Below are 18453 nucleotides of genomic sequence, written 5' to 3'. Positions count from 1 at the left end.
ACACACAACAATCTAACTTCAATAGCCATCAAAAAGGCTCAAGATAACGTAAGGACAACAATCATACTAGTAACAAATGCGGAAATGATATTAAACAAAAACAGATTTGATGGGTTTTTGCGGAAATGACACAACCGATACTATGCTTATCGGATTGATGTAAAAAGTATACCATTTCGAAGCTAAGACATAGGGCTACAATGTTCATGAAGATCACTTAGTCCAATTTCCATCGTAACCTGGTCAAATTCCCAATTTACAGAGACAACTCCCAACTATACGGCTAATTAACCGCACTGTACTAGAATGGTCAAATCTCAGGTTACCAAAGTCCGTTTAAGGTGTTCTTGGTGGCGTTGAAACACTAAGACAGGGTACTAAAATTTTCATGTTTTGGTAAAAGGCTAACTCTGAACGGATCATAGTGAATAAACACAACCAAAAAGACTAAACTGTCCACGCGGAACTCTGGAATGTAACCTAGAACAGCAAGGGTATTTTGGTCTTTTCACAGTCTACATAGCTCCGATTGGGTTGAAATTTAATAGGTACCTATAAAATACCATTCTCTACAACTTTCATGTTTTAGGACAAGCCTAAATCAGCCTCTAACTATGAGTACTAAAACCGGGCAGAAAGTAAATATGAAATTCCAGAAATCTGGAGTTTTTGGGATTTCATAACAATCTATTTATTTTCTTGCTTCCAACACTACCAAAACCCCTTATATAGTCTTATATACAACATATACTAACTATACAACAAGTTTAGGTAGAAATTTATTAAACCCTAACTTGCATATATCATCCAAAATTATCACCACAACTTGCATATCTTGTAATCAAGCCAAAACATGAACTAGATAACATCTTAAACCAAAATTTAAAAGAACAAGAACCATGATCAGATCTTATACCTCAAAGACAAAGCTTGGAAGAGTGATACTCCACCTCCTTTGGAAATTTTTAGTTTCCCCTAACTTCTCAAGCCCACAACTAACACTTTAATCGGTTTAGAAGTTTAATTTCTCACTTGGATGGCTAAAATCAAGAAGAAGGAAGTTGTTTCTTGCTCTCTCTTTCTCTCCTCTCTTGTTCGGCCAAGCAGCAGAAATAATGAAGGAAAAGGAGCAAAAAAATTGGGGATAAGAAGGAAGACCATCTCTTGGTCAAGAAACCCTTAGGTGGCGACACTTGGCGCCACCACCTCCTCTCATTTTTCTCTTTCTTTTCCTTGCTATTTCTAACCCTAAGTTTCGGTCAAGCTAGCTGGTAAATGAGAAGATATTTTGCTCAAGTATTAATGAGCTCATGTGGTAAGAAAGTGGTGGTCAAGTGGTGCGTTCAATCGGTAGTGTGCGGTACCCGTCAGTTCGCGCCGTTTTTCTTTAAAACACACGTACTAGGGTTTTTACTTCCTATTCTCTAACCTTTATCATTGCTCCTAGTCACATATCATTTCTCACCTTTAAGTCACTTTTAATCACCCAATTTGATCCTTGCTCCGTACCGAAAAATCATCCGGCGAAAAATCGCGAAAACCCTAATTTTGCTCCAATCTTGAAACCAAAAGTGGAACCCTACTTTCTAGGTTTATTTACACTTATTGTGGAATAATTGGGTAGTAGGGCTTTAATAATTAATAATTTCCAAATAAAAGGCATTTTTGAGAAAAAGAAAAATAGATATATATATATATAAGAAATTTGCGAGTCCTCACACTCTCTCCCCCTTAAAAGAATTTCGACCTCGAAATTCATACCTTTCGTCGCGAACAGGTTGGGATATTTTTTTTGCATGTCTTTTTCTAGCTCCCAAGTTGCTTCTTCCACTTCATGATGCTTCCATAGAACCTTTACCAAAGGAATCTGCTTGTTTCTCAGGTCCTTCACCTTTCGATCCAATATTTGAACAGGTCGTTCTTCATAGGTTAAGGACTCGTCAAGTTCAACATCTTCGGGTGGCAAAATGTGAGTCGGATCCGGATGGTATTTCTTAAGCAAAGAAACATGGAAAACGTCATGGATCCTAGACAAACTAGTGGGTAACTCAAGTCGATAAGCCACCTTTCCTATTCGTTGAAGTACATTGAAAAGTCCTATATATCGTGGTTGCAACTTTTTCCCTTTTCCTGCTCTAATCTTTCCTTTTAATGGTGTAATCCGAAGAAACACCTTATCCCCTATTTCAAACTCTAAATCCTTCCTCCTATGATCGGCATAACTTTTCTGACGGCTTTGGGCGGTTTGAAGTCTCTGGCGAATCACCTTTACCCTTTCATAGGCTTCCTCAACCCATGGTATTGTGGCCGGATCTATAATCTTTCTCTCTCCTACTTCATCCCAATGGATTGGGGATCGACATCGTCGTCCATACAAGGCTTCATATGGGGCCATTTGAATAGAGGAGTGATAGCTATTGTTATATGCAAATTCAACGAAGGTCAAATATTGACTCCAACCTCCTCCAAAGTCCACAATACAGGCTCTCAGCATATCCTCAAGAGTTTGAATAGTTCTCTCAGATTGTCCATCAGTTTGCGGGTGATACGCTGTACTATAATTCAACTTAGTTCCTAGAGCCTCTTGCAATTTCTGCCAGAATCGGAATACAAATCTAGGGTCTCTATCGGATACAATGCTTACTGGTACCCCATGTCGTCTCACCACTTCATCCACATAAAGTTTGGCAAGTTTCTCCAAAGAATATTTCATATTTACTGGCAGGAAATGTGCAGTCTTAGTTAATCGATCCACTATTACCCAAATTACATCATGTCCCTTTTGTGTTCGTGGCAACCCTGATACAAAATCCATCGTTATGTGTTCCCATTTCCATTCAGGGATCTCTAAAGGCTGTAATAAACCTGACGGTTTTTTATGCTTAGCTTTTTCTTGCTGGCACGTAAGACACTTTTGCACAAATTGGGCAATCTCCGCCTTCATATTCTCCCACCAATACAGACTTTTAAGATCTTGGTACATCTTATTATTTCCTGGGTGCACCGTATACTTAGAGAGGTGAGATTCTTCAAAAATCTCCCTCTTTAACTCCTCATCCCTAGGTACAACGACACGATTTCGGAACTTCAAGATTCCATCAGGGCTTAGGTTAAAGTTAGGTAACTCCCCTTTCTTCACCTTTTCCACCCACTTTTGCATTATTGGATCCTTTACTTGGCCCTCTTTGATCCGCTCCATCAATGCCGACTTCACCTCAATATTTCCAAAAATCACCTTCTTTGGTTCCAAACGAGGTCTCCACTCACAGACATCTTCTAACAGGCTCCACTCTCCCACTATGGAACTTGCTAGTTGAGCCTTTCGGCTTAAAGCATCTGCTACCACGTTGGCTTTTCTAGGATGGTAGTTAATTGTACAGTCATAATCCTCTAAGAACTCTACCCACCGACGTTGTCTTAGATTTAGCTCCTTTTGAGAGAACAGATACTTAAGGCTCTTATGATCCGTATAGATCTCGAAAGTTACACCATAGAGATAATGTCGCCATTTTTTTAAAGCAAATACTACAGCTGCAAGCTCCAAGTCATGGGTCGGATAATTCTGCTCATGAGGTTTTAACTTCCGAGACGCATAGGCAATCACATTCCTATTTTACATCAACACGCACCCTAACCCTTCTTTTAAAGCATCGGTATAAACCGTATAGCTATTGTTCCCACTGGGCAAAGCTAAAACTGGAGCCATAGTCAATTGTTTCTTAAGCTCTTGGAAACTACTATCACACTTGACATCCCAAATATACTTTCCTTGTTTCTTGATCAAGTTAGTCAAGGGTCCTGCAATTCTCGAAAAATTCTTTATAAATCGGCGGTAGTATCCTGCTAGACCTAGAAAACTTCGCACCTCTGTGGGATTCTCTGGCTACGGCTTCCACTTTTGCCGGGTCTACAGCAAGGCCATTTTTTGAAATTATGTGACCTAGAAACGCCACCTTTTCCAACCAAAATTCACACTTACTAAACTTAGCAAACAGTTGGTGCTCTCTTAAGGTTTGCAGCACTATCCGCAAGTGTTTTTCATGCTCCTCCCTTGACTTTGAATACACTAGGATGTCATCAATGAACACCACTACAAATGTGACGACCCCACTTCTCCCAAGGGCGAACCCAAGGGTATCGGCGGGCCGCCTGCCTAGCTCGCGCCAGGACTCAAAACTTAAAGTTCGAAAGAGCACTAAATACAATATATACAATCCCAAAAGTTATATTCACATCTTCAAAAGTCTCGAGTCAAACCACTCTAATATACTACAATCACAACCAGCAGAAGATAGACCCTAAGAAGGGTCCTTATACAAACCACCAAAATAAAAACAAACATTCTAACTATTCAACTATTACAAGCCAATCTAACTATACTAGTATACGAGCCAAAAGTCCCCGCGTCGGCCCCTGCTAAGGAAAACAAAAGGAATGGGGTAAGCTATATGCTTAGTAAGTAAACAGGGGCGAAAGCATAAATTTCACATAACAGTTACACAATAAGAGTAAAGCAAAAGCAGAAAAGTAACATCACATAATAAGGATACAGGTGGCTCCAAAGCCAACTCATATGCCATGCGTGATCTCCTGCCGACACTCCGTCGACTGCAAATAATAGTCCGTAGAACTTCACTTGTACACCCACCGACACCTTATCACCCTCACTGGCCAGTCACCTCACAAACTTGCCCGGGCGAACGAAATCACAAACTTGAGCTTGAGTCACAAGCTCGGGTCACAAACTTGGTCACTTTCTCGGTGAACCGGATTCACAAAATTGGTTCATAACATGAACCTACAAACTTGGTGACCTCAGACTAAGTTGGACTGCCTTCGACCAAGCCCTTACCGGCTCGAATAGTCCAACCAGGTCAAGAGTTCGCCCCAAACTCACAAACTTCACAAAATTATTCAAAATCACAAACTTTGCAAACTTCACAAACTTTATTCGAAAGTCGCCCCAAGCCACAAGCTCAAGGGTTTTGGTTCCAAAAGGTTCATATACATATGCCAAGTACAATTATACATTCAAATTAGGGTTTAGGTCGAGTGCGATAAAGTACACCCTCGCCTAAGTGCCCTTTTCACATATCTCAAACACATAGCAAAGAAAACACACCAAACTGGCCTGAATACTTACACAGAAACTGAAATAGTAAAAGTACGAAGTCGGATCGAAATGAACAGCTAGTAGTGGGCCCCACCAGTTCCGCCCAGCTCACCACCGTCTGAAATAGAAGATTGTGTCACATAATATCGCAAACGGCTACTATCGTGCCTAAAACAAGGAAAACAGCAAAAACGGCACGCGCGCACGTAAATATGACGAACGGAAACGGAGACGGCCGTTAGCGGAAACGGCAGATTTGACACTCGTTTCTAGTTTACTCATAAGTTGAGCTACGAATATCGGATTAAGGCGTATGAGATGCCATATCGAAGCTTAAAGGATGAACAACAACTGTTATGAAGACATCCAGAACTGAAACTGGAGGCTTTAGTCCCAAATGAACCAAACACAATCACTTACGAAATCTGGCAAATGCACAAATGGTCAGTTTTGAGTGCAAACTGTTTTCTATGCTACACATGGTCAAAAGAGCTAAAACTTGGCAGTTAGATAGTTCATTCCAAATGGAACAACTTTCATGAAGGTCGGCAATTCAAATTCGGAACGGAAATTGGTCATCAGGACCAAAACAGATTTCTGGTCATTTTCACGGGCAGGCCTTGTTTGCTCGGCTATATCTCAGGTTTTATAAATCCGATTCATGAAATTCCAAGGGCGTTAGAAAGCTCTGATATAGGGCTATAAGTTTGGTATTTTGGTCGGAAGCCCAAACAGCTTGTAACTCAGTCAAATGTGAAGCCAAAGTTCCAGCCATAAACTTTCCAAAAACGTACCAGAATCACAAACCGTATTTGACCTCAATATGCGGTAATGGCACCAAATTCACTAGGGTTATCCGATGGGGGTGTAAGACCCACCGTTTCGAAGCTAAGAAACAGGAGTACAACAATGTAGAAGGCCACTCAGTCCAACTCCTAGCACAACTAGGTCAAATATGCAAAATACAAAACCAGAATTACCAAAACAGGTTTGCAAATCACATAAAACTGTAATCGGTATATCTCAGTCCATACAAGTCCAAATGCCAAAATTCCAAAGGCATAAGTTAGCTAAAACGTCCAGCTACATTTCATCAGAAGACACCAACATCCAAATCCAAACCAATTCCAGTCAAAATGGCCAATTACCAGCGCAGTTTTCGTATTCTGACCAAAGCAGAACAGCTACAGTAATTCCGTCATAACTCACTCTACACTAAACCAAATGACCTGAAATTTTGTAGGCACTTCAAACTCATCAATACCTACAACTTTCATGTTTTGAGCAAAGTCCAATTCGGCCTCTATCTATGACCTAAAATTTCGGACAGAATGTTCAACCAAGAACCCTAATTTTCCAGAAATTCTTCCAAATTCAAAATTGATTGCAATTTCCTATCAAATGCACCTACTAGAGCCAAAGCCCCTTATTACCAACCATCAAAAACAACCACACCATCAAGATCATATGAAACCAGAAAATTCCAAAAAAAAAAATAAAAACTCAACCAATTCATTCCAAACCATGAAATAAAACCACAATTTCTAACACAATAGCCACCATTAGGCATAAATTCAACATCATTAGATATAGGAGGGTGTTCATATACCACTTACCAAGTAACCAAGAGAGAGGAAGATGTTGGACACCTTAAGTCTTCAAAAAAACTTCAATAGACCACTCACAAGCACCCAAAGGATAGATTTTATGGAGTAGAATCTAAGTTATGTGGTTGGTTTTGGAAGATTGAGTGAAATGGAAGCTTGAAAGTTGAAGAATTTCTTTCTTCTTGAGCTTGAGAGGTTCGGCCATCAAGAGGTGAAAAATGGTGATTTTTTTGTGAATTTTTGGAGATATTAACTAATTTTGGTCAAAAGTCAAAAATGTGAATAGTAAACCATAAAGTCCAACCAATCATATTGTGACACTTGTCACACTCATTAATGCATTCTTATCTTTCTTTTTCCCTCTCACATCAATCACTTCTCACTCTCTACTTATCTCTTAACACCCGATAAATTTTACACAGTATCCGGAATTTAACCTAATTGGCCGAATTTTTCCGAACTTTTCGCACTAGTGGGTCCCACGTCCGATATACGTTCTTAATTTCTCAAAAACTAACTAATACTAGAAAAATCATCTAAAAACTATATTTACTCATAAAAATTATCTGGGGAATTTTCTAATAAAGAAAATGTAGAAAAAAACGGGTTTTCAATCTTAACCGGAACTTAGGGTTTAAATCTTAATTCCTACTTAGCATTTTCGAAATACTCCCAAAACCAAACGTTACCGCCAAATTAATGAATATATCAACGTAGTACGAACTGGGGCCTCACAATCTCCCCTCCTTAAAAGAATTTCGTCCTCGAAATTCCAACTTGCACTAATCAGATCAAATAATCCTCAAAAGCAGTCAAGTACACAACAGGCAATGCCTCAAAAGTTCAACCACTCGAGTAGTAGTCGGTCTACAACCACACAAGTACGAATAAGTTCAAAAGCCGGGTTCAAACAAATAAGCTCAAAAGATTATACTCAAATATACATATTTTTACAAAGTCACACTAAAAATATACAAGTTATCCGACATCCGGTCGGTGCAAAATCCATTATTTATGTGAGCACTACAGCTCCAAAAATGTAGTCAATCACTGGGTAACAAAAGAAGCCAGGCATACTGGTTATAACAAAATAAACATGGCAGATATAACAAATTAAACATATCAGATAGTCAAAAGGAAATTCCATCAACGGTCCTACACGTCTCCCCTACGGAACCTACCTAATCCACCAGCACCGCCCCGGCGGCCCTAGGGTGCAAACCTAAAGAATAGGTCCAAATAGCTAACTTCAATATTAAGTAAGAACCAAATCGATTCACACTGGGACTGGCCATCTCCAAGTGCAATCAACTCAATCCCCACTTTGCCTTATTGAAAATTACAAAAGTCAATATCAAAATCTTAGCATTCAATATTTACCTTAATAGCCAAGTATCCCACAGTCCGGCATCCTAAACTTCAAGCCTAGGATACACTACAGAGATCGAAAGCCTAAGCTCTGATACCAACTGTGACAGTTCTCAGGGTCACATCACAAGGTACCTATCAGCTTGCCACCCGCACGCGGGCATCCCCTACGGAGAGTTTCGCTTCGTGACTCTTCACGAACGAGAGGCTCGGGGCTTTTCCAGTAAAAGGACGTAGAGTCCCAACCGTCGGCATATGGCTCTGATACCAACTGTGACGACCCCACTTCTCCCAAGGGCGAACCCAAGGGTATCGGCGGGCCGCCTGCCTAGCTCGCGCCAGGACTCAAAACTTAAAGTTCGAAAGAGCACTAAATACAATATATACAATCCCAAAAGTTATATTCACATCTTCAAAAGTCTCGAGTCAAACCACTCTAATATACTACAATCACAACCAGCAGAAGATAGACCCTAAGAAGGGTCCTTATACAAACCACCAAAACAAAAACAAACATTCTAACTATTCAACTATTACAAGCCAATCTAACTATACTAGTATACGAGCCAAAAGTCCCCGCGTCGGCCCCTGCTAAGGAAAACAAAAGGAATGGGGTAAGCTATATGCTTAGTAAGTAAACAGGGGCGAAAGCATAAATTTCACATAACAGTTACACAATAAGAGTAAAGCAAAAGCAGAAAAGTAACATCACATAATAAGGATACAGGTGGCTCCAAAGCCAACTCATATGCCATGCGTGATCTCCTGCCGACACTCCGTCGACTGCAAATAATAGTCCGTAGAACTTCACTTGTACACCCACCGACACCTTATCACCCTCACTGGCCAGTCACCTCACAAACTTGCCCGGGCGAACGAAATCACAAACTTGAGCTTGAGTCACAAGCTCGGGTCACAAACTTGGTCACTTTCTCGGTGAACCGGATTCACAAAATTGGTTCATAACATGAACCTACAAACTTGGTGACCTCAGACTAAGTTGGACTGCCTTCGACCAAGCCCTTACCGGCTCGAATAGTCCAACCAGTTCAAGAGTTCGCCCCAAACTCACAAACTTCACAAAATTATTCAAAATCACAAACTTTGCAAACTTCACAAACTTTATTCGAAAGTCGCCCCAAGCCACAAGCTCAAGGGTTTTGGTTCCAAAAGGTTCATATACATATGCCAAGTACAATTATACATTCAAATTAGGGTTTAGGTCGAGTGCGATAAAGTACACCCTCGCCTAAGTGCCCTTTTCACATATCTCAAACACATAGCAAAGAAAACACACCAAACTGGCCTGAATACTTACACAGAAACTGAAATAGCAAAAGTACGAAGTCGGATCGAAATGAACAGCTAGTAGTGGGCCCCACCGGTTCCGCCCAGCTCACCACCGTCTGAAATAGAAGATTGTGTCACATAATATCGCAAACGGCTACTATCGTGCCTAAAACAAGCAAAACGGCAAAAACGGCACGCGCGCACGTAAATATGACGAACGGAAACGGAGACGGCCGTTAGCGGAAACGGCAGATTTGACACTCGTTTCTAGTTTACTCATAAGTTGAGCTACGAATATCGGATTAAGGCGTATGAGATGCCATATCGAAGCTTAAAGGATGAACAACAACTGTTATGAAGACATCCAGAACTGAAACTGGAGGCTTTAGTCCCAAATGAACCAAACACAATCACTTACGAAATCTGGCAAATGCACAAATGGTCAGTTTTGAGTGCAAACTGTTTTCTATGCTACACATGGTCAAAAGAGCTGAAAATTGGCAGTTAGATAGTTCATTCCAAATGGAACAACTTTCATGAAGGTCGGCAATTCAAATTCGGAACGGAAATTGGTCATCAGGACCAAAACAGATTTCTGGTCATTTTGACGGGCAGGCCTTGTTTGCTCGGCTATATCTCAGGTTTTATAAATCCGATTCATGAAATTCCAAGGGCGTTAGAAAGCTCTGATATAGGGCTATAAGTTTGGTATTTTGGTCGGAAGCCCAAACAGCTTGTAACTCAGTCAAATGTGAAGCCAAAGTTCCAGCCATAAACTTTCCAAAAACGTACCAGAATCACAAACCGTATTTGACCTCAATATGCGGTAATGGCACCAAATTCACTACGGTTATCGGATGGGGGTGTAAGACCCACCGTTTCGAAGCTAAGAAACAGGAGTACAACAATGTAGAAGGCCACTCAGTCCAACTCCTAGCACAACTAGGTCAAATATGCAAAATACAAAACCAGAATTACCAAAACAGGTTTGCAAATCACATAAAACTGTAATCGGTATATCTCAGTCCATACAAGTCCAAATGCCAAAATTCCAAAGGCATAAGTTAGCTAAAACGTCCAGCTACATTTCATCAGAAGACACCAACATCCAAATCCAAACCAATTCCAGTCAAAATGGCCAATTACCAGCGCAGTTTTCGTATTCTGACCAAAGCAGAACAGCTACAGTAATTCCGTCATAACTCACTCTACACTAAACCAAATGACCTGAAATTTTGTAGGCACTTCAAACTCATCAATACCTACAACTTTCATGTTTTGAGCAAAGTCCAATTCGGCCTCTATCTATGACCTAAAATTTCGGACAGAATGTTCAACCAAGAACCCTAATTTTCCAGAAATTCTTCCAAATTCAAAATTGATTGCAATTTCCTATCAAATGCACCTACTAGAGCCAAAGCCCCTTATTACCAACCATCAAAAACAACCACACCATCAAGATCATATGAAACCAGAAAATTCCAAAAAAAAAAATAAAAACTCAACCAATTCATTCCAAACCATGAAATAAAACCACAATTTCTAACACAATAGCCACCATTAGGCATAAATTCAACATCATTAGATATAGGAGGGTGTTCATATACCACTTACCAAGTAACCAAGAGAGAGGAAGATGTTGGACACCTTAAGTCTTCAAAAAAACTTCAATAGACCACTCACAAGCACCCAAAGGATAGATTTTATGGAGTAGAATCTAAGTTATGTGGTTGGTTTTGGAAGATTGAGTGAAATGGAAGCTTGAAAGTTGAAGAATTTCTTTCTTCTTGAGCTTGAGAGGTTCGGCCATCAAGAGGTGAAAAATGGTGATTTTTTTGTGAATTTTTGGAGATATTAACTAATTTTGGTCAAAAGTCAAAAATGTGAATAGTAAACCATAAAGTCCAACCAATCATATTGTGACACTTGTCACACTCATTAATGCATTCTTATCTTTCTTTTTCCCTCTCACATCAATCACTTCTCACTCTCTACTTATCTCTTAACACCCGATAAATTTTACACAGTATCCGGAATTTAACCTAATTGGCCGAATTTTTCCGAACTTTTCGCACTAGTGGGTCCCACGTCCGATATACGTTCTTAATTTCTCAAAAACTAACTAATACTAGAAAAATCATCTAAAAACTATATTTACTCATAAAAATTATCTGGGGAATTTTCTAATAAAGAAAATGTAGAAAAAAACGGGTTTTCAATCTTAACCGGAACTTAGGGTTTAAATCTTAATTCCTACTTAGCATTTTCGAAATACTCCCAAAACCAAACGTTACCGCCAAATTAATGAATATATCAACGTAGTACGAACTGGGGCCTCACAATCTCCCCTCCTTAAAAGAATTTCGTCCTCGAAATTCCAACTTGCACTAATCAGATCAAATAATCCTCAAAAGCAGTCAAGTACACAACAGGCAATGCCTCAAAAGTTCAACCACTCGAGTAGTAGTCGGTCTACAACCACACAAGTACGAATAAGTTCAAAAGCCGGGTTCAAACAAATAAGCTCAAAAGATTATACTCAAATATACATATTTTTACAAAGTCACACTAAAAATATACAAGTTATCCGACATCCGGTCGGTGCAAAATCCATTATTTATGTGAGCACTACAGCTCCAAAAATGTAGTCAATCACTGGGTAACAAAAGAAGCCAGGCATACTGGTTATAACAAAATAAACATGGCAGATATAACAAATTAAACATATCAGATAGTCAAAAGGAAATTCCATCAACGGTCCTACACGTCTCCCCTACGGAACCTACCTAATCCACCAGCACCGCCCCGGCGGCCCTAGGGTGCAAACCTAAAGAATAGGTCCAAATAGCTAACTTCAATATTAAGTAAGAACCAAATCGATTCACACTGGGACTGGCCATCTCCAAGTGCAATCAACTCAATCCCCACTTTGCCTTATTGAAAATTACAAAAGTCAATATCAAAATCTTAGCATTCAATATTTACCTTAATAGCCAAGTATCCCACAGTCCGGCATCCTAAACTTCAAGCCTAGGATACACTACAGAGATCGAAAGCCTAAGCTCTGATACCAACTGTGACAGTTCTCAGGGTCACATCACAAGGTACCTATCAGCTTGCCACCCGCACGCGGGCATCCCCTACGGAGAGTTTCGCTTCGTGACTCTTCACGAACGAGAGGCTCGGGGCTTTTCCAGTAAAAGGACGTAGAGTCCCAACCGTCGGCATATGGCTCTGATACCAACTGTGACGACCCCACTTCTCCCAAGGGCGAACCCAAGGGTATCGGCGGGCCGCCTGCCTAGCTCGCGCCAGGACTCAAAACTTAAAGTTCGAAAGAGCACTAAATACAATATATACAATCCCAAAAGTTATATTCACATCTTCAAAAGTCTCGAGTCAAACCACTCTAATATACTACAATCACAACCAGCAGAAGATAGACCCTAAGAAGGGTCCTTATACAAACCACCAAAACAAAAACAAACATTCTAACTATTCAACTATTACAAGCCAATCTAACTATACTAGTATACGAGCCAAAAGTCCCCGCGTCGGCCCCTGCTAAGGAAAACAAAAGGAATGGGGTAAGCTATATGCTTAGTAAGTAAACAGGGGCGAAAGCATAAATTTCACATAACAGTTACACAATAAGAGTAAAGCAAAAGCAGAAAAGTAACATCACATAATAAGGATACAGGTGGCTCCAAAGCCAACTCATATGCCATGCGTGATCTCCTGCCGACACTCCGTCGACTGCAAATAATAGTCCGTAGAACTTCACTTGTACACCCACCGACACCTTATCACCCTCACTGGCCAGTCACCTCACAAACTTGCCCGGGCGAACGAAATCACAAACTTGAGCTTGAGTCACAAGCTCGGGTCACAAACTTGGTCACTTTCTCGGTGAACCGGATTCACAAAATTGGTTCATAACATGAACCTACAAACTTGGTGACCTCAGACTAAGTTGGACTGCCTTCGACCAAGCCCTTACCGGCTCGAATAGTCCAACCAGTTCAAGAGTTCGCCCCAAACTCACAAACTTCACAAAATTATTCAAAATCACAAACTTTGCAAACTTCACAAACTTTATTCGAAAGTCGCCCCAAGCCACAAGCTCAAGGGTTTTGGTTCCAAAAGGTTCATATACATATGCCAAGTACAATTATACATTCAAATTAGGGTTTAGGTCGAGTGCGATAAAGTACACCCTCGCCTAAGTGCCCTTTTCACATATCTCAAACACATAGCAAAGAAAACACACCAAACTGGCCTGAATACTTACACAGAAACTGAAATAGCAAAAGTACGAAGTCGGATCGAAATGAACAGCTAGTAGTGGGCCCCACCGGTTCCGCCCAGCTCACCACCGTCTGAAATAGAAGATTGTGTCACATAATATCGCAAACGGCTACTATCGTGCCTAAAACAAGCAAAACGGCAAAAACGGCACGCGCGCACGTAAATATGACGAACGGAAACGGAGACGGCCGTTAGCGGAAACGGCAGATTTGACACTCGTTTCTAGTTTACTCATAAGTTGAGCTACGAATATCGGATTAAGGCGTATGAGATGCCATATCGAAGCTTAAAGGATGAACAACAACTGTTATGAAGACATCCAGAACTGAAACTGGAGGCTTTAGTCCCAAATGAACCAAACACAATCACTTACGAAATCTGGCAAATGCACAAATGGTCAGTTTTGAGTGCAAACTGTTTTCTATGCTACACATGGTCAAAAGAGCTGAAAATTGGCAGTTAGATAGTTCATTCCAAATGGAACAACTTTCATGAAGGTCGGCAATTCAAATTCGGAACGGAAATTGGTCATCAGGACCAAAACAGATTTCTGGTCATTTTGACGGGCAGGCCTTGTTTGCTCGGCTATATCTCAGGTTTTATAAATCCGATTCATGAAATTCCAAGGGCGTTAGAAAGCTCTGATATAGGGCTATAAGTTTGGTATTTTGGTCGGAAGCCCAAACAGCTTGTAACTCAGTCAAATGTGAAGCCAAAGTTCCAGCCATAAACTTTCCAAAAACGTACCAGAATCACAAACCGTATTTGACCTCAATATGCGGTAATGGCACCAAATTCACTACGGTTATCGGATGGGGGTGTAAGACCCACCGTTTCGAAGCTAAGAAACAGGAGTACAACAATGTAGAAGGCCACTCAGTCCAACTCCTAGCACAACTAGGTCAAATATGCAAAATACAAAACCAGAATTACCAAAACAGGTTTGCAAATCACATAAAACTGTAATCGGTATATCTCAGTCCATACAAGTCCAAATGCCAAAATTCCAAAGGCATAAGTTAGCTAAAACGTCCAGCTACATTTCATCAGAAGACACCAACATCCAAATCCAAACCAATTCCAGTCAAAATGGCCAATTACCAGCGCAGTTTTCGTATTCTGACCAAAGCAGAACAGCTACAGTAATTCCGTCATAACTCACTCTACACTAAACCAAATGACCTGAAATTTTGTAGGCACTTCAAACTAATCAATACCTACAACTTTAATGTTTTGAGCAAAGTCCAATTCGGCCTCTATCTATGACCTAAAATTTCGGACAGAATGTTCAACCAAGAACCCTAATTTTCCAGAAATTCTTCCAAATTCAAAATTGATTGCAATTTCCTATCAAATGCACCTACTAGAGCCAAAGCCCCTTATTACCAACCATCAAAAACAACCACACCATCAAGATCATATGAAACCAGAAAATTCCAAAAAAAAAATAAAAACTCAACCAATTCATTCCAAACCATGAAATAAAACCACAATTTCTAACACAATAGCCACCATTAGGCATAAATTCAACATCATTAGATATAGGAGGGTGTTCATATACCACTTACCAAGTAACCAAGAGAGAGGAAGATGTTGGACACCTTAAGTCTTCAAAAAAACTTCAATAGACCACTCACAAGCACCCAAAGGATAGATTTTATGGAGTAGAATCTAAGTTATGTGGTTGGTTTTGGAAGATTGAGTGAAATGGAAGCTTGAAAGTTGAAGAATTTCTTTCTTCTTGAGCTTGAGAGGTTCGGCCATCAAGAGGTGAAAAATGGTGATTTTTTTGTGAATTTTTGGAGATATTAACTAATTTTGGTCAAAAGTCAAAAATGTGAATAGTAAACCATAAAGTCCAACCAATCATATTGTGACACTTGTCACACTCATTAATGCATTCTTATCTTTCTTTTTCCCTCTCACATCAATCACTTCTCACTCTCTACTTATCTCTTAACACCCGATAAATTTTACACAGTATCCGGAATTTAACCTAATTGGCCGAATTTTTCCGAACTTTTCGCACTAGTGGGTCCCACGTCCGATATACGTTCTTAATTTCTCAAAAACTAACTAATACTAGAAAAATCATCTAAAAACTATATTTACTCATAAAAATTATCTGGGGAATTTTCTAATAAAGAAAATGTAGAAAAAAACGGGTTTTCAATCTTAACCGGAACTTAGGGTTTAAATCTTAATTCCTACTTAGCATTTTCGAAATACTCCCAAAACCAAACGTTACCGCCAAATTAATGAATATATCAACGTAGTACGAACTGGGGCCTCACAATCTCCCCTCCTTAAAAGAATTTCGTCCTCGAAATTCCAACTTGCACTAATCAGATCAAATAATCCTCAAAAGCAGTCAAGTACACAACAGGCAATGCCTCAAAAGTTCAACCACTCGAGTAGTAGTCGGTCTACAACCACACAAGTACGAATAAGTTCAAAAGCCGGGTTCAAACAAATAAGCTCAAAAGATTATACTCAAATATACATATTTTTACAAAGTCACACTAAAAATATACAAGTTATCCGACATCCGGTCGGTGCAAAATCCATTATTTATGTGAGCACTACAGCTCCAAAAATGTAGTCAATCACTGGGTAACAAAAGAAGCCAGGCATACTGGTTATAACAAAATAAACATGGCAGATATAACAAATTAAACATATCAGATAGTCAAAAGGAAATTCCATCAACGGTCCTACACGTCTCCCCTACGGAACCTACCTAATCCACCAGCACCGCCCCGGCGGCCCTAGGGTGCAAACCTAAAGAATAGGTCCAAATAGCTAACTTCAATATTAAGTAAGAACCAAATCGATTCACACTGGGACTGGCCATCTCCAAGTGCAATCAACTCAATCCCCACTTTGCCTTATTGAAAATTACAAAAGTCAATATCAAAATCTTAGCATTCAATATTTACCTTAATAGCCAAGTATCCCACAGTCCGGCATCCTAAACTTCAAGCCTAGGATACACTACAGAGATCGAAAGCCTAAGCTCTGATACCAACTGTGACAGTTCTCAGGGTCACATCACAAGGTACCTATCAGCTTGCCACCCGCACGCGGGCATCCCCTACGGAGAGTTTCGCTTCGTGACTCTTCACGAACGAGAGGCTCGGGGCTTTTCCAGTAAAAGGACGTAGAGTCCCAACCGTCGGCATATGGCTCTGATACCAACTGTGACGACCCCACTTCTCCCAAGGGCGAACCCAAGGGTATCGGCGGGCCGCCTGCCTAGCTCGCGCCAGGACTCAAAACTTAAAGTTCGAAAGAGCACTAAATACAATATATACAATCCCAAAAGTTATATTCACATCTTCAAAAGTCTCGAGTCAAACCACTCTAATATACTACAATCACAACCAGCAGAAGATAGACCCTAAGAAGGGTCCTTATACAAACCACCAAAACAAAAACAAACATTCTAACTATTCAACTATTACAAGCCAATCTAACTATACTAGTATACGAGCCAAAAGTCCCCGCGTCGGCCCCTGCTAAGGAAAACAAAAGGAATGGGGTAAGCTATATGCTTAGTAAGTAAACAGGGGCGAAAGCATAAATTTCACATAACAGTTACACAATAAGAGTAAAGCAAAAGCAGAAAAGTAACATCACATAATAAGGATACAGGTGGCTCCAAAGCCAACTCATATGCCATGCGTGATCTCCTGCCGACACTCCGTCGACTGCAAATAATAGTCCGTAGAACTTCACTTGTACACCCACCGACACCTTATCACCCTCACTGGCCAGTCACCTCACAAACTTGCCCGGGCGAACGAAATCACAAACTTGAGCTTGAGTCACAAGCTCGGGTCACAAACTTGGTCACTTTCTCGGTGAACCGGATTCACAAAATTGGTTCATAACATGAACCTACAAACTTGGTGACCTCAGACTAAGTTGGACTGCCTTCGACCAAGCCCTTACCGGCTCGAATAGTCCAACCAGTTCAAGAGTTCGCCCCAAACTCACAAACTTCACAAAATTATTCAAAATCACAAACTTTGCAAACTTCACAAACTTTATTCGAAAGTCGCCCCAAGCCACAAGCTCAAGGGTTTTGGTTCCAAAAGGTTCATATACATATGCCAAGTACAATTATACATTCAAATTAGGGTTTAGGTCGAGTGCGATAAAGTACACCCTCGCCTAAGTGCCCTTTTCACATATCTCAAACACATAGCAAAGAAAACACACCAAACTGGCCTGAATACTTACACAGAAACTGAAATAGCAAAAGTACGAAGTCGGATCGAAATGAACAGCTAGTAGTGGGCCCCACCGGTTCCGCCCAGCTCACCACCGTCTGAAATAGAAGATTGTGTCACATAATATCGCAAACGGCTACTATCGTGCCTAAAACAAGCAAAACGGCAAAAACGGCACGCGCGCACGTAAATATGACGAACGGAAACGGAGACGGCCGTTAGCGGAAACGGCAGATTTGACACTCGTTTCTAGTTTACTCATAAGTTGAGCTACGAATATCGGATTAAGGCGTATGAGATGCCATATCGAAGCTTAAAGGATGAACAACAACTGTTATGAAGACATCCAGAACTGAAACTGGAGGCTTTAGTCCCAAATGAACCAAACACAATCACTTACGAAATCTGGCAAATGCACAAATGGTCAGTTTTGAGTGCAAACTGTTTTCTATGCTACACATGGTCAAAAGAGCTGAAAATTGGCAGTTAGATAGTTCATTCCAAATGGAACAACTTTCATGAAGGTCGGCAA

At 40.4% G+C, this 18453-nt stretch overlaps 1 protein-coding gene across 1 annotated transcript in view; it reads right to left on the bottom strand.

Annotated features, from left to right (window-relative positions):
* Nucleotides 1-404: 404 nt before the first annotated feature.
* LOC113693497 (uncharacterized) overlaps nucleotides 405-18453 on the bottom strand; it is a 29805-nt gene continuing 11756 nt past the window's right edge. Inside the window, exons 3-5 of the mRNA XM_072053604.1 lie at nucleotides 2982-3356; nucleotides 1892-2414; nucleotides 405-410 (exon numbers count right to left, since the gene is read on the bottom strand). Coding sequence (XP_071909705.1) covers nucleotides 405-410; nucleotides 1892-2414; nucleotides 2982-3356 — 904 coding nt within the window. The remainder of the gene's footprint in view (nucleotides 411-1891; nucleotides 2415-2981; nucleotides 3357-18453) is intronic.

The sequence above is a fragment of the Coffea arabica genome, chromosome 6c (genome assembly GCF_036785885.1).
Source record: "Coffea arabica cultivar ET-39 chromosome 6c, Coffea Arabica ET-39 HiFi, whole genome shotgun sequence".
Taxonomy (NCBI): Eukaryota; Viridiplantae; Streptophyta; class Magnoliopsida; order Gentianales; family Rubiaceae; genus Coffea; species Coffea arabica.
This window is presented reverse-complemented; position numbering and strand designations above follow the sequence as displayed.